At 41.8% G+C, this 24839-nt stretch overlaps 1 protein-coding gene across 1 annotated transcript in view; it reads right to left on the reverse strand.

The window, feature by feature from the left end:
• Window positions 1–4887: 4887 nt before the first annotated feature.
• LOC117521990 (phospholipid phosphatase-related protein type 4-like) overlaps window positions 4888–24839 on the reverse strand; it is a 103794-nt gene continuing 83842 nt past the window's right edge. Inside the window, exons 10-11 of the mRNA XM_034183354.1 lie at window positions 14529–14685; window positions 4888–6970 (exon numbers count right to left, since the gene is read on the reverse strand). Coding sequence (XP_034039245.1) covers window positions 6093–6970; window positions 14529–14685 — 1035 coding nt within the window. The 3' untranslated portion in view covers window positions 4888–6092. The remainder of the gene's footprint in view (window positions 6971–14528; window positions 14686–24839) is intronic.

The following is a 24839-nucleotide window of genomic DNA, read 5'->3' on the forward strand; positions in this document are numbered from 1 at the left end:
TATATATATATATATATATATATATCAATCAATCAATCAATCAATTTTTTTATATAGCGCCAAATCACAACAAACAGTTGCCCCAAGGCGCTTTATATTGTAAGGCAAGGCCATACAATAATTATGTAAAAACCCAACGGTCAAAACGACCCCCTGTGAGCAAGCACTTGGCTACAGTGGGAAGGAAAAACTCCCTTTTAACAGGAAGAAACCTCCAGCAGAACCAGGCTCAGGGAGGGGCAGTCTTCTGCTGGGACTGGTTGGGGCTGAGGGAGAGAACCAGGAAAAAGACATGCTGTGGAGGGGAGCAGAGATCGATCACTAATGATTAAATGCAGAGTGGTGCATACAGAGCAAAAAGAGAAAGAAACAGTGCATCATGGGAACCCCCCCAGCAGTCTACGTCTATAGCAGCATAACTAAGGGATGGTTCAGGGTCACCTGATCCAGCCCTAACTATAAGCTTTAGCAAAAAGGAAAGTTTTAAGCCTAATCTTAAAAGTAGAGAGGGTGTCTGTCTCCCTGATCTGAATTGGGAGCTGGTTCCACAGGAGAGGAGCCTGAAAGCTGAAGGCTCTGCCTCCCATTCTACTCTTACAAACCCTAGGAACTACAAGTAAGCCTGCAGTCTGAGAGCGAAGCGCTCTATTGGGGTGATATGGTACTACGAGGTCCCTAAGATAAGATGGGACCTGATTATTCAAAACCTTATAAGTAAGAAGAAGAATTTTAAATTCTATTCTAGAATTAACAGGAAGCCAATGAAGAGAGGCCAATATGGGTGAGATATGCTCTCTCCTTCTAGTCCCCGTCAGTACTCTAGCTGCAGCATTTTGAATTAACTGAAGGCTTTTTAGGGAACTTTTAGGACAACCTGATAATAATGAATTACAATAGTCCAGCCTAGAGGAAATAAATGCATGAATTAGTTTTTCAGCATCACTCTGAGACAAGACCTTTCTGATTTTAGAGATATTGCGTAAATGCAAAAAAGCAGTCCTACATATTTGTTTAATATGCGCTTTGAATGACATATCCTGATCAAAAATATATATATAGAGCAAGTAAAATAAGTATTGAACGCATCACCATTTTTCTTAGTAAATACATTTCTACTACTGACATGGAATTTTCTTCAGATGTTGGTTACAATCCAGCTAATCCCCATATGCAAAGAAACCAAAACAAATAATCACGGAAATTAAGTTTTGTGTAATAAAATGGAATGACACAGGAAAATAATATTGAACATGCTTACTAAAATTTATTTAGTACTTCACCTTTGTTGGTAATGACAGCTTCAAGACCCCTCCTGTATGTAGAATGTAGTCTCCTGCATTGCTCGGGTGTGATTTTGACCCATTTTTCCACACAAGCAGTCTTCTAATCATCAAGGTTCCATGGACCTCTTCTATGAGCTGTGATCTTTAGTTCTTTCCATAGATTTTCTATTGGATTCACGTCAATGGCTGGGCCATTCGAACAGCTTTATTTTCATTCTCTGAAACCAACAGAGTTTCCTTGGCTGTGTACATTTTCCATTCATCCTTTCTTCAATTATATGAATTTTTCCAGTGTCGTATGCTGGAAAAACAGCCCATGATGTTCTGACCTCCAAACTTCACTGTTGATAAGGGGTGATGTGCTTGCTTGTCTAAATGTTGGGCAGGAAAGTTTAAATGAGTTTCAACATCCTTTTTCTTCAGCAATGGAGTCTTGTCTGGTGAGCATACATACAACATACATACTTATTGTTTTCTTTGAAACAATTGTGCCTGCTAATTCCAGGCCTTTATGAAGTGATCCTAGGCTCTTTAACAACTATTCTGATAATTCTTTTCACTCCTCTGTCAGAAATCTTGTGAGGTTTACCGGTTTATGGTAAAATAATGTTCTTTCCACTTTCAGATTATGGCTCCACAGTGCTCACTGGAACATTCAGAAGTTTGCAAATCCTTCTGTAAACAATGCTATCAGTATATATTGCAACAGTAAGTTTTCAGAGATACTGAGAGAGCTCTTTGCTTTAACACAGCATGAGATGTTTCCTGTGTGACACCTTAATAATGAGATATCTATTATAGACCATGAGTTGGGACTGAACCAGCTGATATTAATTTGCACTGACAAGGGGCAGGACTGCTTTCTAATTACTGATAGATTTCAGCTGGTGTCTTGGATTTCCATATCTTTTTGCACCTCCCTTTCTTCAGGTGTTACATACTTTTTTCCTGTGTCATATCACATTATTACACATAATTTATGGACATCTATGATTTGATTTCTTTGTATGTGTAGAGTACTCTGGACTGTTTTCAGCATCTGGTGAAAATTTTCTGTCAATAGCACCTTTAGAAATATATTTACTGAGTAAAATGGTGACGTGTTCAATACTACAATATATAGCTGCACAGTGGATTAGTGGTTAGCACTGTTGCCTCACAGCAGGAAGGTCATGGGATTGATTCCCACCTGTGACCTTTCTTTGTGGAGTCTATATGTTCTTTGGTGCTCTGGTTTCCTCCAACATTGAAAGACATGCAGGTTAGGTGAATTGGAAGTTTTATAATTGCCCACGTCTCAGTTGCAAAAGAAGTCTCGATCTCAATGGGACTAACCTGGTTAATGCATGTTAAACTAATATAAGTACAAAATCCTGCTTCACAGATTGTGCCAACTTTCAGTTGCAGTGCTTTTGTGCAACCTTGTTTTGTGCTGCCTAAGTGCAAAGTTTCTTTGCGTTGATTTGCACTTTGTTTGACACCAGAACAAAATGCTGTGATTAGCGGGCCTACTCCCACAGGATATGATTGAACTCGACATTATGCAGCTGGCAGATTGATTGTACACTCACAAACCACTGAATACACATACAAAAGGTTGCAATTACATAAAAACATACAAACAAAACAAAAAAGATAAAAAAAATTTTTAAAAAAGTGGATAGGTAGGGTTGGTGAAACAACTGGTATATTTATTTTTTTGTCCTTGTAATTTCTGATTTCCTTTTATATTTGAAGAGTTCATTTTTGATGTACTGTTAATGTACTGTATTGCAGTACCTTTTTGTTCTGTGACTGATGCAAACAGCAACAACTAGAGCCTGTTTTCTTCACAACCTGCTGCAACCAATAATACAAGCAGCAGTAACAAAGATGGCTAAATGTATCAAACTATACCACTTTTTTCACTAGAAAATCCAAAAATTGTTTATACTGTTCACAAACTATATTGTAATTAATGTCTCTAACTGAATAATCTCAAAACTATTATGTGGAATAAACTAGGTCCATTTGTTGATGATTGTAAAAACTGAAAACATTAATAAATAGTATTTCTCACATTCAGTGATATATAATTGACATATTTAACTTTTTACAATAATTAATTAATGGAATATAAAGATAAACATGAGAATAAAAAACCTTGGTAATCATTAGTACCTATAGCTTCATAATCATCTAGCACATAGGACCAGAACAGAGAACTTATCAGTTACATAAAACATATACACAGCTATAAATATGAAATATGATTAGACCAAATATGTCTCATCATAATTTTTTTTTTCATTAAGTTTAGACCCTGCGCCCAAGCCTTAGAGTGATAGTGAAACTCTGGTGTTTACTGTGGCATTATGTAGCTAAAATTGTGACATTCGGATATGTAAACAAATGCATGTGTTAGTACATCGAGTTACCTCAGTAAAAATGATGGTGATCATGTCCACGTATTGCATGATAAGTTGACAATCTATTGTGACAGGTCTAGTGTTGCTGACTACATGGAACCAACTCATTTAAGATATTATTTGCTGGTAGAGTGATAGTAAATTTAATTTCACTTTCTTATATATTTAATTTTCTTTTTTTTGCTCTGTAGAAGTCTAAAAATAATGCCTTTTTGGTTTGTTGTGAAATGCATACGCACTTCCTTGTTGTTTGACTGTTAGTTTCAGTTGACACTAATGTGCATTTGTTACCTGGAAAATATAGTGTAGATTTCTCTGTCTTCTTCACTTTACTGTCCATCTGTGTGTATGTCAGTGTTCCCACAGTGAGAAAGTATCAGATTTGTTTTTCAATGTAACCCAGATCATTGACATAAATCCAAAAATGTACACATTTCAGATGATTGATAAAACTTGCATGTTATTATTTAGTATACAAATAATGAATGTTTATGAGTTCAATGGTACCTCGTTGGTCGCCTCATTGAATGGTATATTCCAACTTTCTCCTCATGAAATATTCGTTCCATTGAAAGAATAAAAAAACATTCATTATTTGTATTATATAACGGCTAAAACAGATCCTTGTCATTTATTTATTTAATTTAGAAACAACAGAAAAAGGACTTACATTTTCTTACATTTTACTTTGACATCAACAGTCCAACACGAACTTGAAATAGGAGTCTAATTGTGACGATGCAGTCTGTGATGCCGTCCACTGACTTCGTATACTTCCAAAAAAAAAGACTTAGTGTAGTTCCTCAGTCCAGCGACAAATCACGTCAGAAATTTGTCAGGCTTGTCAGCTTTTCATGCCTCCAGATGGCTTACAGTGGAGTGGATTTGTTTTTTGTGTGTGTGTGTGTTAGAAGAATTAGCAGCGTCAGTTATCTCCTTCAAATCGTCGACCGTCAGCAAAACAAACTTTGGCTAATGTTTAGCTAAACGCCGTCCCCGGTAGTGTGACCGTGCGCAGTGGTCAGGGTGTGCAACAGCAAATTTGAAATAGCTCTAAAATTGCACGCTAAAAAGAACTATTGCACGGTCAATGAAACGCAGCAGCAAATAGTATGAATAATCCATGTCATGTGACATACAACCCACCAATCAAATGACAAGGATACACTCAGTCATATAATTAAAATTAATTAACCACCCTGTGCATCTGGATGGAAAAATAAGTTGACCATTCAGCTAACAATTAAATATAATTATTGATAAATAAAACATAGGGGTCATTTGCAAACACGATGGATGTGATTTTTGCAAAGCGCGAATGAAGCAGATGATGCAGCCTTAAAACCGTGACAGAACACTGATTGGACCAACACGAACAAACATTTCAAGAGTACAGGCTTCAGTATGATGGTGATGACAGCTGAATTAACAAAATAACAACTGCTTAGCTGACCTCAGTCTTTGGACTTCAGCACGATGTGCTCAGATGATTGACATACTGTATATACCAGTGCACAGCACAGCAATGATATGCATTATTCATATACTGCACATTTTAAAAACACAGCATGTGGAAAATACAAATACATTACTTCTGCCTCTTGTTATAATGTTATCAACACCAACACAACACCATCATGAACAAAGAGGCGATTATTGCCCAAAGTGGACTCCTGTACAAAACAGCAGGTTTTAATTCCACTGCAGCCGCCCACATTCATTTGTACAAACGAAGCACAGCAGTTGGCTTTGAATGGTAATTTCAATGTCAATGTCAATGTCACTCAAAAGCGTACATACCCGATCGTGTGATAGTGAACAGGATGAATACAGGTAAGAGATACCGAACATGTAGGCCATTGACGGCTCGGTGACTGTGAGCGCTCAGACACACTGGAGGCTCAGCAGATAATTTAGCCCATTATTCTGTTCAAGCAAATGCACCCACTTGGTGACATTTACAAAAACCATAATTGCTGGAAAACCCAGCAGTTCAAGGCAAAAACACATGAAGGAAAACTCATGACTCAGACTCACCTTGTATTTCTTGAGCTGTGAGATTTATGCTTCCTTTCTGCCTGGTTCAACAGTGGGCAGGTGGGCGGGTGGGGTTAATTTTGGCTGCACTCTACGGCTTGTGATTGGAAGCAGACCACACCGTCACCATTAGTTTTGGGACCAAACCAGACGGTAGACAGAAGGGACAGAAATGTTGATCCCAGGTGAGTCATGTGAGCAGTGTTACCTAACTGACCAGGTTGAAAGCTGAAGTTAAGAAATGTGCAGAAGTTAATCCCTTACAGGTCAACCCTGGCTAACAGCAGATTTATTTTTTAAATAACAGGTCAGGGGGATTTTGTTTTTCAAAGATACAGAGCAATTAAATTTAGGGCCGATTGTTTCATTCTTTATAGGCCAATCCCAGGGTAGGAGGTGGCGTGTGAGTGAGGATGGGGCGGGGTAAGGTAGGTGGAGGAGTCGGGCTTGGACGGCCAAATATCCCTTGTCTGTTAGGGTGGTTGGGGTTGTCTTGAAATCGGTTGCCATGGTTGTCATAGAAACGGTTGCTGCTCTCAGTGTCATGAGGGTTGCCGTCGTCGCAGAGATGGTGGTTGCTGTGGAGGTCAGGGGTGGGTGCACGGTCAGGCATTTGGACAATACTAGTGCTGTTTTTCCTTTGCAGCGTGGACTCACGGCTGGAAGAGGCCACTGACTGGCAGTCAGAGCCACCGTCGCTGCTAGCAGCTGTCCTCTCCACTGGGGTCACCCTGATGGTTGTAATGGCCTGAGGGTGGGGATGGAAGGGAGGAGCAAATGTGGCACTGCTGGTAAAGGGAGAAGTGGAATTCATAGTGGTTGGGTAGTAGTTAAGGTGAGCGTTGTTAAAGTTAGGATTGCTGGGATTGTTTGGGTTAAAATTGGAGTGTTGGAAGATTTTTGGGTCACTGGTTTGTAAAGGATGTACAATGTGTGGATGATTATTATTGTACACACTGACTCCTCCTAATCCTCCGCCTTCAGTCTCTGTTTCTGTTCCTATCACACTCCTTCGGCCATCAACTGAGATTCCATCCCTCAGAGAATCACAGCTGTCTGTGTTCCTGTTTAAGTCATTGAGGGCGAACGCAGACTGACGAAGAGAAGGTCTTTGTTCAGGTGGTTTCCATCGCCAGGAGCCACTGCCATCAGTGCTCGGAGGTTTTACAATGGGTTTGTTGGATCTGGACTCTGGGTGAGCTTCAACACGAATTATGCTGCCACTTCTTTCCAAACCTCCACCTACACAGTGAAGACAAATCCATGAACATACGGTTAGCCATAACGGCAACTACCTTGATCAATGTATGACAACAATACATTAATTACTGTAATATTGTAATTTCAGATCAGAAAAATTAATGCTGCAGTATTGACTAGATTTATATTTACAACCCTCCATACTCAGAAAACCTTTTAATGCTGCACTGAACTGTTGGTTGTAAGCAGGAGATGGAAAACTGGATGTTTAATTTTTTGAGATCAGAATCACAATCAGAATAGCTTTTATCCCCCAAGTATCCGCATAATACAAGGAATTAAAGACAGGGTTACAGAAAATTCCACTACTGCTTTCTGTGGGTGTAGAAATGTTCAACTTTTATTGCTTGCTGTAGCAACAAGGACAGCCTGGAAGTGGTATGTTGACCAAGGAGAAAAGACAGCCAGCAACTATTTAAGTTCAGAGACATTATATAATGTGTGATATTATAGACAGGATTTATGGTTTATATTTTAATATACTGTATTTTCCAACGTATGTCTTTTTTACGACTTTGGGTGGCCCTGTGACTTATACTCCAGAAAGAAAAATGTGTTAATTCTTCACTTGTGGCTGTTCCCATTAGGTGGCAACATCTCACCCTGTCTTCTGCATCTTCCTCTGTAATGCCAATCACCTGCATGTCCTCCCACACATCTATAAACCTCCTCCTTGGCCTCCTTCGTCCTGTCTGGTGGCTCCATCCTCAGCATCCTTCGATTTACAGTATACGCAGTGGTGGGCACAGTTCTGATAATCGGATAACAGATAATTATCGAAGGTAATGTTTTCATTATCGGATTATCTTTTTAGATAACTTTAAAAACCACTATCGGACTAATTATCTTCCAATAATTTTTTTCCCGATAACTTTTAGACCGATAACGTAGTAAACAAAGCTGAACAGCAAACATTTTTAAAATTTAAAATCATTGAGGACCTACCTGTTAAAAGTTTCTTAACAGATGTATAGTTCTACCCTCTGCAAACAGAAGAGAGATGCTTCTATTAGAGGTGGGTGGATCGATCCTAATATCGATAATATCGATACCAACGCTGGTATTGATATTGAACAATCCTCTTGTAAAAAGAACGATACTCAAACTTTTTTCTTTTCTGCACACACTGACTGCTGCACATGCAGATTCATCAAAGTCTACTCTGTCTGTTATTCTATCGGTATTAATGTTATTTAGAAATCAAAACCATAAGTCAGTACTGCTTTATTTTCCAAGACCTCCGCCTGACCGGAGCGTTGTGATTGGTAGAGAGCTGGCTGCTCTCAGCTTGCACCTGTGCTGGAAGCTGTGAAGTAAACAAGACCTTCCAGCAGGGGGCAAGATGTTCAAAGACAGAAGTGTGGGCTCATTGTTTGGGTCTGTTGTCACTTGTGATGCTCCCAGAAGCGATCGTGGTGTTAAAACTCAAATTCACTTTATTAGTAGTTGCAAATGTACTAGAGACAATACTGGAATTTATCGGTTATCTGTAACTTCTGATACATTTTTGGGTGGTTTATCGTTTTATCTTTATCAAAGATAACTTTTCAGTTATCTGATTATCTGTTATCAAAGTTAATTTTTTGATTATCTGTGCCCACCACTGAGTATACGGTGAATCCTGAAAGTATTCACAGTGCTTCACTTTTTCCATATTTTATGTTACAGCCCGATTACAAAATGGATGAAATTCATTTTTTTCCTCAAAATTCTTCACACAATACCCCATAATGACAATGTGAAAAACTTTTTTTTAGATTTTTACAAACTTATAAAAAATAAAATAAAAAAAAAACTACATGTACATAAATATTGGCAGCCTTTGCCATGAAGCTCAAAATTGAGCACTGCGGGAATGAAAGCAACAGGATGACTCAGTCAACAAAGGAGAATAGTGTAAAGTATGTGGTGTGCATACGCTACTTTCATCCTAAATAAATTAACAGGAGCAGAGGACATTAACAGGAGTGAACAGAAAGACACAGCGCAGCGAGCCTGTGCATCTCTGTCACACCGGTTCAGTTACTGCATGCCCATTTATGGGCATTTATGGGCATGCAGTAACTGAACTGTCACATGAAATTGTACATGAAATCGTCATATGAAATTGTATCGAAACAAACAGCCACATGATTCTCTTTATTAATAAGCCTAAATGATGTGTTTTCTCCCATATTTGGAAGAAACCAGGCACCATCCCTACAGTGAAGCATGGTGGTGGCAGCATCATGCTGTGGGGATGTTTTTCAGTGACAGGAACTGGGAGACTAGTCAGATTTGAGGGAAAGATGAATGCAGCAATGTACAGAAACATTCTGGATGAAAACCTGCTCCAGAGTGCTCTTGAGACCTCAGACTGGGGCGACGGTTCATCTTTCAGCAGGACAATGACCCTAAGCACACAGCCAAGAAATGGCCCAGCCAGAGCCCAGACCTGAATCGGATTGAACATTTCTGGAGAGATCTGAAAATGGGTGTGCACTGATGGTCCCCAACCAACCTGATGGATATTGAGAGGTGCAAAACTACCCAAAGATCGGGTGCATCGAGCTTGTGGTATCATATTCAAATCAAATCAAATCAAATCAATTTTATTTAGATAGCGCCAAATCACAACAAACACTTGCCCCAAGGCGCTTCATATTGCAAGGCAAAGCCAAACAATAATTACAGAAAAACCCCAAAAGTCAAAACGACCCCCTGTGAGCAAGTACTTGGCGACAGTGGGAAGGAAAAACTCCCTTTTAACAGGAAGAAACCTCCAGCAGAACCAGGCTCAGGGAGGGGCAGTCTTCTGCTGGGACTGGTTGGGGCTGAGGGAGAGAACCAGGAAAAAGACATGCTGTGGAGGGGAGCAGAGATCAATCACTAATGATTAAATGCAGAGTGGCGCATACAGAGCAAAAACAGAAAGAAACACTCAGTGCATCATGGGAACCCCCCAGCAGTCTAAGTCTATAGCAGCATAACTAAGGGATGGTTCAGGGTCACCTGATCCAGCCCTAACTATAAGCTTTAGCAAAAAGGAAAGTTTTAAGCCTAATCTTAAAAGTAGAGAGGGTGTCTGTCTCCCTGATCTGAATTGGGAGCTGGTTCCAGAGGAGAGGAGCCTGAAAGCTGAAGGCTCTGCCTCCCATTCTATTCTTACAAACCCTAGGAACTACAAGTAAGCCTGCAGTCTGAGACCGAAGCGCTCTATTGGGGTAATATGGTACTATGAGGTCCCTAAGATAAGATGGGACCTGATTATTCAAAACCTTACAAGTAAGAAGAAGAATTTTAAATTCTATTCTAGAATTAACAGGAAGCCAATGAAGAGAGGCCAATATGGGTGAGATATGCTCTCTCCTTCTAGTCCCTGTCAGTACTCTAGCTGCAGCATTTTGAATTAACTGAAGGCTTTTCAGGGAATTTTTAGGACAACCTGATAATAATGAATTATAATAGTCCAGCCTAGAGGAAATAAATGCATGAATTAGTTTTTCAGCATCACTCTGAGACAAGACCTTCTAATTTTAGAGATATTGCGCAAATGCAAAAAAGCAGTCCTACATATTTGCTTAATATGCACATTGAAGGACATATCCTGATCAAAAATGACTCCAAGATTTCTCACAGTATTACTAGAGGTCAGGGTAATGCCATCCAGAGTAAGGATCTGGTTAGACACCATGTTTCTAAGATTTGTGGGGCCAAGTACAATAACTTCAGTTTTATCTGAGTTTAAAAGCAGGAAATTAGAGGTCATCCATGTCTTTATGTCTGTAAGACAATCCTGCAGTTTAGCTAATTGGTGTGTGTCCTCTGGTTTCATGGATAGATAAAGCTGAGTATAATCTGCGTAACAATGAAAATTTAAGCAATGCTGTCTAATAATACTGCCTAAGGGAAGCATGTATAAAGTGAATAAAATTGGTCCTAGCACAGAACCTTGTGGAACTCCATAATTAACCTTAGTCTGTGAAGAAGATTCCCCATTTACATGAACAAATTGTAATCTATTAGATAAATATGATTCAAACCACCGCAGCGCAGTGCCTTTAATACCTATGGCATGCTCTAATCTCTGTAATAAAATTTTATGGTTAACAGTATCAAAAGCAGCACTGAGGTCTAACAGAACAAGCACAGAGATGAGTCCACTGTCTGAGGCCATAAGAAGATCATTTGTAACCTTCACTAATGCTGTTTCTGTACTATGATGAATTCTAAACCCTGACTGAAACTCTTCAAATAGACCATTCCTCTGCAGATGATCAGTTAGCTGTTTTACAACTACCCTTTCAATTATTTTTGACAGAAAAGGAAGGTTGGAGATTGGCCTATAATTAGCTAAGATAGCTGGGTCAAGTGATGGCTTTTTAAGTAATGGTTTAATTACTGCCACCTTCAAAGCCTGTGGTACATAGCCAACTAATAAAGATAGATTGATCATATTTAAGATCAAAGCATTAATTATTGGTAGGGCTTCCTTGAGCAGCCTGGTAGGAATGGGGTCTAATAGACATGTTGATGGTTTGGAGGAAGTAACTAATGAAAATAACTCAGACAGAACAATCGGAGAGAAAGAGTCTAACCAAATACCGGCATCACTGAAAGCAGCCAAAGAGAACGATATGTCTTGGGATGGTTATGAGTAATTTGTTCTCTAATAGTTAAAATTTTATTAGCAAAGAAAGTCATGAAGTCATTACTAGTTAAAGTTAAAGGAATGCTCGGCTCAATAGAGCTCTGACTCTTTGTCAGCCTGGCTACAGTGCTGAAAAGAAACCTGGGGTTGTTTTTATTTTCTTCAATTAGTGATGAGTAGTAAGATGTCCTAGCTTTACGGAGGGCTTTTTTATAGAGCAGCAGACTCTTTTTCCAGGCTAAGTGAAGATCTTCTAAATTAGTGAGACGCCATTTCCTCTCCAACTTACGGGTTATCTGCTTTGATGAATTAAATGAATTAAAGCTCTGTCTGGGTTTTTGATTAATTAATAGGCTGGAGTGGAAGATTGCTGCTAATCCTCCGCCTCGGCCCGTGCTACGAGCATTCTGGCAGTTAGTGTGACTCGAGGGTGTTGACTCATTTAAACTAACATATTCATCCTGCTGTAACCAGGTTTCTGTAAGGCAGACTAAATCAATATGTTGATCCTTTATTATATCATTTACTAACAGGGACTTAGAAGAGAGAGATCTAATGTTTAATAGACCACATTTAACTGTTTTAGTCTGTGGTGCAGTTGAAGGTGCTATATTATTTTTTCTTTTTGAATTTTTATGCTTAAATAGATTTTTACTGGTTGTTGTTGGTCTGGGAGCAGGCACCGTCTCTACGGGGATGGGGTAATGAGGGGATGGCAGGGGGAGAGAAGCTGCAGAGAGGTGTGTAAGACTACAACTCTGCTTCCTGGTCCCAACCCTGGATAGTCACGGTTTGGAGGATTAAGAAAATTGGCCAGATTTCTAGAAATGAGAGCTGCTCCATCCAAAGTGGGATGGATGCCGTCTCTCCTAACAAGACCAGATTTTCCCCAGAAGCTTTGCCAATTATCTATGAAGCCCACCTAATTTTTTGGACACCACTCAGACAGCCAGCAATTCAAGGAGAACATGCGGCTAAACATGTCACTCCCGGTCTGATTGGGGAGGGGTCCAGAGAAAACTATAGAGTCTGACATTGTTACACACCGATTCAATATTAATTTTAGTGACCTCTGATTGGCGTAACCGGGTGTCATTACTGCTGACGTGAATTACAATCTTACCAAATTTACGCTTAGCCTTAGCCAGCAGTTTCAAATTTCCTTCAATGTTGTCTGCTCTGGCCCCCGGAAGACAATTGACTATGGTTGCTGGTGTCGCTAACTTTACATTTCTCAAAACAGAGTCGCCAATAACCAGAGTTTGATCCTCAGTGGGTGTGTCGCCGAATGGGGAAAAACGGTTAGCGATGTGAACGGGTTGGTGGTGTACACGGGGCTTCTGTTTAGGACTACGCTTCCTCCTCACAGTCACCCAGTCGGCCTGCTCTCCCGGCTGCTCGGGATCTGCCGGGAGGGAACTAACTAAGCTACCTTGGTCCGCACCGACTACAGGGGCCTGGCTAGCTGTAGGATTTTCCAAGGTGCGGAGCCAAGTCTCCAATTCGCCCAGCCTGGCCTCCAAAGCTACGAATAAGCTACACTTATTACGAGTACCATTACTGCTAAAGGAGGCCGAGGAATAACTAAACATTTCACACCCAGAGCAGAAAAGTGCGGGAGAGACAGGAGAAGCCGCCATGCTAAACCGGCTAGGCGCTAGTAGCTGCGCTAAGTTAGCGGATTCCTAAAAACACGCAAAGTGAATAATGTGTAAATAATTTAGAGATGATTCAGCAGAGGGAGTGCTTTAGTTAAGGCACGTGAAGATTACACTGTGAAACAAATCGTTATCTAGTTAACTAGATCAATCTAACTGTGCAGATTAAACAGCTAACAGATACAGAAAAACACTGCTGTGCTCCAGAACAGGAAGTGATACAATACCGCAGTGAGAGCCAATTCAAAAAAACGTGAGGCTGTAATTCGTGCAAAAGGTGCATCAACAAAGTATTGAGCAAAGGGTGTGAATACTTATGTACAGGTGATTTCTTTGTTTTTTATTTTAATAAATTTGCAAAAAAAAACATCATTCATATTGTCATTATGGGATGTTGTGAGTAGAAGTTTGAAGGAAAAAAAATAATTGACTCCATTTTGGAATGAGGCAAAATGTGGAAAAAGTGAAGTGCTGTGAGTATTTTCTGAATGCACTGTATACCCTGAGTCCTTCCTCTGCACATGTCCAAACATCTCAATCTCATCTCTCTGACTTTGTCTCCAAACCGTCCAATCTGAGCTGTCCCTCTGATATGTGCATTCCTAATCCTGTCCATTCTCGGGACTCCCAAAGAAAATCGCAGCATCTTCAACTCTGCCACACCCAGCTCTGCCTCCTGTCTTTTGTTAGTGCCACCATCTCCCAGCCATACAGAACAGCGGGTCTCATTCCTGTCTTGTTGACTTCCCCCTTCACTCTTGCAGATATCCTTCTGTCACAATTCACTCCTGCCACCTTTCTCTACCCACTCCACCCTGCCTGCACTGTCTTCTTCACCTCTCTACCACACTCTCCATTACTTTGGATAATTGAACCAAAATATTTAAATTCATCTTCCTTAACCAGCTCTACTCATTGTAAGTATTTCTGCATATATGTTGAACTAGGTTTGGTAAATGAAAAACAAAACAACTGAAATCCCACAATTGCATTTGATGACTTGTGATTACACTTTAAAAGTAATGTTTTTTTGTCTACAATTTAAAACTTTAATTATAAGATTGAAAATGAAATGCATTTTTATTAGTTAATGTTTCATGATTCCTCACGGCCCACCTGTTGCAGTGTATCAGAAAACAATAAATCCGACAATAATCCGGCAAATATTAAAATTTAAGTTGAAATATTTAAACAGAATGAAAAATCCTTTAAAGCAACAGTAAAACTCAACAACTGTTGTTGCAGTTCAGACCTCCTCCACCGACTGCTCCAGTGGTTGAAGCGGGCGGTGATGGGTCCTGGTCTGTCAGGGCTCGGTACCGGATGGATCCAGTGCAGCTGACAGTGCTGCCACCGTCCTCTGAGCGGGGGGAGTGAAGTAGACCCTGCTGTTTGGACAGGGCGATCACCTGGAATATAATGCACAATGAAATGTGAGCTGCAACAAAATGTACAATGTGTTCTTGTCCTTAAGACATAAAACAATTCATGAACAACACTGTGTAGAAATTCAATTCATTCCTCAAACTTGGAATAAATGTGGTTCACCACTGGCCTCTTCTAGCATGGTGGGGAAAACCCAATTCAAAGTTCTTCTACGTTCTTTGACTGGTGTTGCGGGGTTTACCATAGCACATCTGGTCCTCTGCATCTTTTGTCACACCAACCACCAGCAAGTCCTCAATCAGCAAGTCCTCAATCAGCACATCCGTGAACCTCCTCTTGGACCCCTCTTCTCATCCTGCCTTGTGGCTCCATACTCAGCATCCTTCTCCCTATTTACCCTGCGTCCCTCCTCTGCACGTGTCCAAACCATCTCAGTCTTGCCTGTGTGGCTGTTTCAAACCCATCCTTCCTGTTTTGTCAGTGACGCTCATTCCTAATCCTATCCATCCTCATTGCTTCTAATAAAATCACAGCATTTCCACCTGCAAGATCTGCCTCCCGTCTTTTTGTTCATGCCACTACCTCAAAACCATACAACACAGCTGCTCTGTTCTGTCACAAGTCACTCCTGACACTCTTCTCCATTCACTCACCCTGCCTGCACTTTCTTCGTCACCTCTCTTCCACTCTCTGGATAAATTTGGACAGTTGGCCCCATATATTTTATCTCATCTACTTTCTTTGCCTTTGCTCTTTCTAACATTAGTCTTCCACTGGGCTCGTGCTGGTTTGCTCCTACTGACTTTCATTCAGCTTCTCTCCAGAGCACATCTTCAGGCTAGTCTCAAACTGCTCCCCTCCCATCACTCCAGACCACAGTATCATCTGTAAACAATCATAATCTCCTGTTTGATGTCATCAGTTAAGTTGTTCATCACCATTGCAAAGAAGAAGGGGCTCTGATGTAATTCTACCTCTACCTTGAACACATTTGTCATTCTTACCACACGTCACATCTGTCACACTGTCCTTGTACATATCCTGCCCCCCCCCCTCCCCCCATATACTTCTCAGCCACTCCAGACATCCTCATACAATACCACAGCTCTTCCCCTTGCACCCTGTCATAAGCTCCTTCTGGCCTTCTCTACACTCTGAGCAAACATTGCATCTGCACTGCTCTTCTTAGCATATTGTTGCTTGAAAATCACCACTTTTCTCACGCTGTCGTCAACTCTTTCCCATGACTTCATCTTGTAGCTGATCAACTGTATGTCTCTGTACTTAATGCAGCTCTGCACATCACCATTATTCTTAAAACAAACAAACAAACAAACAAACAGCACCAGTACATTTCTTCTTCACTCCTCAGGCATCCTCTCTCATCCTTCCAAGCTTTTATTCAACAATCTGATTTATAACTCCTTTCCTTTGTCGTCTCACCTCGTCCATGATTTTTGCACAACTTCTTTCTTCAGATTGCACCATCTGTCCCTTGGTTCAACTCTCACTTTCTTTCTCTTCTTTACATCTGAACTCATCCTACAAACCATCATCCAATGTTGTTTAGATATGCTCTCCCCTGCTTTCTTCCCAGTTGCATAGGACCATAGTCCACCTGTGTGCAACTTCCTCCACTCTTATACATCATCCTGTGCTCATCCTTCTTCTTAAACATGTATCATGACCATTTACATCCTGCTGTGCTTATAATCCATTTTGTTTAGTGTCCATTAAAGGACAAGCAGACAGACATCAGACAAATGCAACTACATAGGCTTCAGATGGCCCTCAGCTGGCAGAGCTATTTTTTTCCTCTTTTTTCCTCTTCCATATAGGGTGATATTGTCTGAACCACACTCCATTACTATTCACGACCTACCACACAACCATTTTGGTAGTTACATTACGTAAATTATATCTGATGTGAATGAATCAGGATGTCTTCCAAGAACATGCAACCAGAAGGAGGTCTCAGGGGACACCCAGGACATGCTGGAGACATTATATTTCCCATCTGGTTTGTGAATGCCTAGGGATCCCCTGGGAAGAGTTACAGGACTAGACCAAGGATAGGTAAGTGTGGGATGAGCTGCTTACTCTGCTTCCACCACGACCCGGACCATGTTAAGCATTTGAAAATTAATTAATATTCTACTCAATGATGTTGTGAACACAATTCATTCGTTCATTCGCAATACCCATTTACTCCAAGGGTCAGTGGGGTGGGGGGATGCTGGAGCCTATTGTGACCACAGTTACAATATAACAAGCTACCTAAAACAGCTACAATTTACACAAACAAGTCAGTTCATGGACAGTTCATCCACACAAACTTGGATTTTAAGCAAAGGTAAAACTGATTCAAAGTCTCTATATTCCCACACCATTCAAAAAGCAAACCAAACAACAAAACAAAAATACAACTACAGCAATGCGCTCGTAGTGTGCAAACCTCCGCCAACACATTTCCAATTCCACAAAATTTTACCATGGAAAAAATGTACACCAAATGGGCTTTTCAATATTAAATTCAAATGTCCACAAAATCAACAATCCAGATCAGATCAGGATCAAACTTTGTCAGGCGCTATCTAAAGTGTGAGGATTTTCTTAAAAAGAAGACCAGAATGTTCACTGTCAATTTGCCAGAAGGTACACCTGAGATGCAAACCTAGAGTTGATGTTTTGGTGAAAGAAAATCCTTCTTCTCCACTTCATCATGAAGCTGTGAACTGGTGATACAAAATGCAAACCTCTCTGGGAAACTATCACCTTATCATGGTGGAGAGGTTTGTGTGCTGCTATGAACTTGAAAGCTGTGTAGTCTGGATCCTTCCCATGGCAAATTGGTCTCAGGCAAGGGGCCAGACTAAGATTGGTTCAGAAGACACCATGAAAAAACAAGGTAGAGGAAATGTGACCTGCCCCAGAAGAAGACCGGGGCCCCCGTATGAAGCCAGGCCTGGATGAAGGGCATGTCAGCGAGTGCCTGGTAGCTGGGCTTGCCACGGAGCCCAGTCGGGTACAGCCCGAAAAGGCATTGTGGACCTGCCATCTCCACCCTGTGGTCTCACCACTCACAGGGGCAACCGCTGGTGTCGGGTGCATTGTCCCATGGGTGACAGTGAAAGTTGAGGGAGTCAGGGGACCAGACCTGGGTGGTAGGGGCTAGCTCTTGGGGTGTGGAATGTCACCTCTCTGTGTTGGAAGGAGCTGGAACTTGTGCGGGAGGTGGAGTAATACCAGTTAGATCGGGTGGGCCTTGTCTCCACACACAGCCTTGGTTCTGGATCCACTCTCCTTGATAGGGGTTGCACCTTATTCTTCTCTGAAGTAGCCTGGGGTGTGAGGCACCGGGCAGCCTTCAGCTGGCTGTGGGGGGGGCACTCTGTGACTGTTGTTTATGTGTATGTACCGAACAGCAGTTTGGTGTATTCAGCCCTCTTTGAGTCCCTGAATGGAGTCCTGTATGGCGCTCCAGTGGGGGACTCCACTGTTCTGCTGGGGGACTTCAATGCACATGTGGGCAATGACAGAGACACCTGCAGAGGTGTGATTGGGAGTAATGGCCTCCCCGATCTAAATCCGAACGTTCGTTTGTTATTGGACTTCTGTGCTAGTCATGGACTGTCCATAATAAACACCATGTTCAAACATAAGGATGCCCATAAGTGTACATGGTTCCAGAGCACCCTAGCCCAAAGATCGATGATCGATTTTGTGATTGTACCATCTGATCTCTCTGGTCCTGGGATACACTAGTCAGAGATGGTCAATGTGGCCTAGGAGAGGGAAGTCTGGGGTCCCCTGCTCTAGAGCTGTTTCCCCCGCGACCCGATCCCGGATAAGGGGATGAGTGAGTGATCATCTCATTTGAGTAAGGATGGGACTCTGTGACCTCAACTGAGGATGTAATCCGGCGCTGGAAGGAACACTTTGAGCAGGGCTGTGAAATGAAAATTGTGAAATCCGAGGAAAATTCGCAGGGGGTAGATTGTAGAATATTTAAAAAAAAAAATCAGGGTAAAATATCAATAACATACCTAATAATAAAAAGCCACACATTCTTGTGTAAATTCCTGTAAATCCACTCAAAGCCACAATGTCTTTTTTCCCATGAAAAAAGTCTCCATTAATAAAACTAATTACATTGTTGTGTAAATTCATGTAGCCTAAATTCATTGCAAAGCCTACAATGTCTTTTTTTCAATCAAAGAAAGTCTAGATTAATGAAAGAAAAAAAAAGGCCATAATCTTTTCTGAAATCCTGTTTGAACAGCACAATGTTTATTTCCAGAGAGAGAAAAAAATTGTTACCAGTTCGCTTTCCCGTTTATCTTTCAGGTGTGTTGATGAAGCCAGCAACAATTCCACAGATTCTTGTCCTTATCACACTTTTTCAAAACGTCTTTCTCGCCATCTTCGCTCTGTCTGATGTCGCTCCGTGAAACAGACATGCTGCAAAATTCTTCTTTTAAAAACTTGAAAGTTCTAAAAGTTTGCGATGTCCACATGCTACATTCAGCTGGCTTCGCACAGGAGCCACACAGCGTCACCGCAGCAACCAACCAGTCCCGCTTTCCGACAACTGTCATAACAGCCAGGCTTTGCGTGGCATTTATTTTCCTCGAAACTCCACGGATCTGAGGAAACTGATTTGTATCTGTAACACACAGATCAGTGTCCACGGACTTATAAAACTTGCATGATGTTGTAAAAAAGAGAATGCTTTGCGATAAACATTTTAAAAACTCAGTAACGATCACAATTAAAGAGTACAACACTGACACTCCCGCGCCCCTCCCCATGATGAAATCCGCGGAATTCCGCGGATCTGCTGAGTTTTCACAGCCCTGTTTGAGGAACTCCTGCATCAGAATGGAGCGTCCTCTATAGTAATGCAGAGCTGGAACCTGATGCAGGATTTTCCCTGGTGGAAGTCACTGAGGTAGTCAAACAACTCCACAGTGGCAAGGCCCCGGGGGTTGATGAGAACCAGCCAGAAATGCTGAAAGCTCTGGCTGTAGAAGGACTGTTGGCCAAAATGGGCTTCCTTAGGAGGGTGGCTGGTGTCTCCCTTTGTGATATGGTGTGAAGCTCAGTCATCTGTGGGGAGCTCGGAATAGAGCTGCTGCTCCTTCACGTTGAAAGGAGCCAGCTGAGGTGGTTCAGGAATCTGGTCAGGATGCCCCCTAGGTGCCTCCCTAGGGAGGTGTTCAAGGCACATCCATCTGGGATGAGACCCCAGGGAAGACCCAGGACTTGGTGTACAGACATATAGTCAAAGTTTCTGCAGTCAATGGCTAATTACATCGATGATTTATTCAGAACATTTTACAAGTAGTTCCATTAAGTATTGAAATATTGTGAAAATACTATTTTAGGATACATCCTAACAGTGGAAGAAAAACTGAAATTATTCACTCATTGATACAAGAACGATCATTCTTGTATTTACTATATTCAAATATACCATATACGAGGTATCTTATAAAACTAACTGGCAGTTTTATAAAAAAAAAAAAACTATATGGATTTGATTGACATGCGATTACACCAATCATTGCTTGAACCCTTGTGCGCATGCGTGAGTTTTTTCACGCATGTCGGTGACGTCATTCCCTGTGGGCAGGCCTTGAGTGAGATGTGGTCCTGGCCCTCTCGGCTGAATTCCTTTGTTTCACACGCTGCTCGTGCTTTATCAAACTTTTTTCTGGACCTGTGAGGAATATCCGAGTGGACCTATTCGAGAAATTAAGCTGATTTTTCGGTGAAAAGTTTAACGGCTGATGAGAGATTATGGGGTGTTTCTGTCGCTGTAAGGACTTCCCACGGACCGGGACGTCCTGCAGGGCTTCCAGGCGCCATCGTCGGCCTGTTTCGACCTGAAAACATCCTAATTTAAGGCTTAATTCACCCAGGACACCGTGAGAGAACAGAGAAGATTCAGAAGAGGCCGGCATGAGGACTTTATGTGGACATTCCACTGTTTAAGGACATTTTTTAATGAAAGACGTGCGCGCAAATTCGGGGAGTCGTTTCCGTGACGACTCGGTGAATCTGTGTGCGCCGCGACAGGAAAAACACCTCCGTGTTGAAAACCATTTGTAAAATTCAGGCGGCTTTTGATGGCTTTCAACAAGTGAGTAACTGAGAAATTGTTTAACAGCTTGGGCATGTTCCAACTTGCCCGTTAAGGTTTCCAACGGAGGTGTTTTTCCTGTCGCGATCCCCCGCGGTCGGGTCTGGCCCGACACGCGACTCTGCCCGCACATTCTTTCATTACAAAATGTCCGTTAACAATGGAATGTCCGAATAAACTCCTCATGCCGACTTCTTCTGAAAGTTCTCTGTTCTCTGACGACTTCCTGGGTCAACAGAGCCTGAAATGTGGAAGTTTTCAACTTGAAATGGCGAGACGCTGCCGCCTCGAAGCGCAGATCGCCGTCAGGCGCCGTGGGCCGTCCTTAAAGCGATACTACCAGACCAAAACCAGCTGAATTTATCAAATAGTGTCCACTCAGTTGTGCCTTACAGTTTTGAAAAAACAAAAAAAATAAAGCAGCAGTCTGAGCCATTCCTAAACAATGAAAAAATCGACGAGAGGATGGGCGACTCCTCACTCAAAGACTGCCCACAGGCGAATGACGTAACCGACAGGCGTGAAAAAACTCTTGCATGCCTACGAGGGTTCAAGCATGTCTGATGTAATCACACGTGATTCAAATCCATATGGTTTTTGAAAAAAATAATAAGGTCAGATACTTTTCTAATAGACCTCGTATAATACAATATACCATATGATGCACAATGCCAAATCAGGAAAAGTTGGGAGAATACAGAAGATAATAAAATAAAATAAAATAAAAGTGTGATCCTTACATTTGATTTGATTTGATGTCTGCTTCACTCCAGAAAGTATGAATTCATGATACTTCATATTTGGGATTTCAACTTGTTGATAAACATCCATTCCTGCATTTAAGGCCTGCAACACATTCAGAAAAAGACCTGGGCATTTTTTCCCAAACGGAATGAAATTATCATCAACTATTACGAAATACAAACAATATAGTGCTGTCTGGTAAATCTGTGTCAAATAGGGAGTTCTCAAAACCTGAGTGACCACGCTGAAAGGAATGAGGGGAGCCAACAAACTCATGACAACTTTGAAGGCCTTATGGACCTCTGCTGTGGTTCAAGAAACTGTGCATAGTGCAACTTTTGTCTTTTGCCTCTCCAGTGACACAGCTTCATGATGAGGATGATTTTCTTAAAAAGAACATACAAAATTTCAGCAGCAGTTTGCTAGAAGACACCTTTAAAACCTGAGCCTAGATCTGATCTGGTTACCTGTTTTACAGTCCTCAATAACAATAAAAAGTCCCTCCACTCAACATGAGTGGCTGTCATGATCTCTGTCTGTGACTGTCCTCGTCCTCTGACTCTGTTCCTAGTCTTGATATTGTTTGGGGTTCCTGTGGGTTCTTATGTCTGTGTGTGCTATCTGGATCCTTGTTTGTCTTTGGTGTTTATTTAAATAGTCTCCAGTTTTAGTTCAGTTTAGTTAGAATTATTATTGTCTGGTTTAATTCTGGGTTTCATTCCTGGGTTCATTTTATTGTGGCTTTGTTTTCTGTATTATTGTAGTTAGTTCTTCCTGTTTTATTTTGGAGGTCATGGTTTCCTTTGTGTGTTTTGTTAACTTTCTACCAGTGTCTCTCCCCAGCTGTTTGCAATTAGTGTTTACCCTCATCTGAATCCATTTATGTGATTACCTTTAGTGTGTGTTATTTGCTTGTGTCCCTCCCGTGCGTTGCCTGAATGTGTGCTTTTTGTCCTCATTCTCACCCTTGTTTCTAGTGACTCTACAGATGTCTCGTTGCTGAACATTGTTTCCAGTGAGCTCTTTGATTTTGACTGCTGTTTTGGACAATTTTTGCTTGTTGTGTTTTTTTGGACCTTTCTCTGCATCGCTGATAATTCTCCCTGCCGATTCTCTAAAGTCAGCAACCCCCCCAGGCTGCGACAGCCTTGCAAATGGCATCCGCAAGGAAATTTGTGCAGTTCGTCGTGAGGTTCCCAGCTGTTCACCGTCCCCTCAGCATCACTTGATTTTTGAACAGACCATAATATTTGCACGATAAACTCCCTTGCCAAATCCTCAGGTAGGCACCTCGTACTCCTCACCATGTAGTCTCTGCAACTCAGAACATGTGGGACAACTTGTAAAGGGCTGACACACCCTTTTCCTTTTATATGATTGGAGGGGAACAGCACTTCTGGAAACAGTCGAACGAGTCCAGCACCCTTCAACCACCCGGCAGCCGGGCTGGCACCCACCTGCCATGCACGTGTGTGAGAATTCATTGTATTTATATATTTTTATTTATTTATTATTTTTATTTATTTATTATTCAGCAGTGGAATAAGTTTCATGGGGCTAGCCATCAGACACCTGCCTTGCTCACATGGGCAGGACATCAGCTGTTCAGAGAATAAGGACAACATCATGGCTCTGGCTTGAATTTTTTTATTTTTATTGGAGTGCTTCCAGAGGATCACTGCGACTGCACGTGCATCGAGCAGATCGTGATGGAGAACTGTATGGTCATTCATGAGATGAGAGGACAGTCACCAGCAGGGACAAAAATACTGATATGTACATTCTCCTAGACATCATTCTGCAAGTCTGTGAGTGGCTTTCCACATGTTTCTTGCTGTTTTAAATTATTATTTGTTATTATTTTATTACAATGCATCTGGAAAGTGTTCAGAGCGCTTCACTTTTCCACACTTTATGTTACAGCCTTATGGATGAAATGCATCTTTTCCTCAAGATTCTACACATAGTACCCCACAATGACAATCAACCATCATCTGTAAATGGAAGAAGTTTAGATCCACCAAGACGCGTCCGCCCGTCGAAACTGAGCGATCGCAGAAGGGCCTTAGTCAGGGAGGTGACCAAGAACTTGATGGTCATTCTGTCAGTGCTCCAGCATTCCTCTGTGATGAGAGGAGAACCTTCCAGAAGGACAACCATCCCTACAGGAACCCACCTATCAGGCTGTATGGTAGAGTGGCCAGACAGAAGCTACTCCTTAGAAAAAGGCACATGGCTGTTATGTGTCGGACGCAGCTCGGAGAACCGACCAGCATTTGAAGGACCCAGTATGAAATAAGCAGAGCACGGTACAAAGGCTAACTGAATTTAATACATAACAGTGATACAAAAAATAACAGAAAGTGCGGTCTGGCATGGTGCGCTCCCAGCAGCCGCTAACGGTCTGGAGCCAGAAGCTGTTCGGACCCAAGGACCCCGCCGACACCCCCCAGGTGGCCGCAACAAACCGAGTCTGTGAAAGAAGGAACCATTATGTGAGTCCACACTCTACACACAGAGAGAACACTTAAAGGTGTACAAACAGCAAACACTTCCTGGCTTGATTACTAATCAACTTCCCAACCTGCAGGCATGGAACATCCAGTTCACAAAACTCCACTGCAGTGGAAGCCGATACATGACTAACATACAGCTCAATATAAAAAGGTGTGAGGGACGCCACATTTACTGACTGTATAAATGTTAGTCACAAAATCTAACGTACCTCAGGAAGTGTGCTGACGAGCGTGAGACCTCACCCCCTCCTCTTTCACAGACCGTGCATCAAACCTGGACGTTCTCTGCATCCACTGATGATGAGATGGCTCCCGAGACGACGATCTCACCCGTCTGGTCACAAGGTCGAGTCTCTGGCAAATCCACACTGTATACTCCAGTCTTAAATGCCACCATGTTCCAATCCATATAGATGCACCTCAGCTGTGAGTCCTGACGAGCCGCAGGTGATCAGGGTGAGGTCCTGATAACCTCAGCAACACAGCCACTCAGTCCCAAATGCAAGCCACCTGGAAGGAAAAACAAAAGACAGAAACAAAAAGGCAGCCAGGCCCCCCAGCCATACAACAATGGCAGCCCCCCTAGAGTTTGCCAAAAGGCACCTGAAGGACTTTCAGACCATGAGAAACAAAATTCTCTGGTCTGATGAGACAAAGATTGCCAGGTGTCATGTTTAGACAAAAACAGGCACCATCCCTACAGTGAAGTATGATTGTGGTAACATCATGCTGTGGGGATGTTTTTTAGTGGCAGGAACTAGGAGACTAGTCA

The sequence above is a fragment of the Thalassophryne amazonica genome, chromosome 12 (assembly GCF_902500255.1).
Source record: "Thalassophryne amazonica chromosome 12, fThaAma1.1, whole genome shotgun sequence".
Taxonomy (NCBI): Eukaryota; Metazoa; Chordata; class Actinopteri; order Batrachoidiformes; family Batrachoididae; genus Thalassophryne; species Thalassophryne amazonica.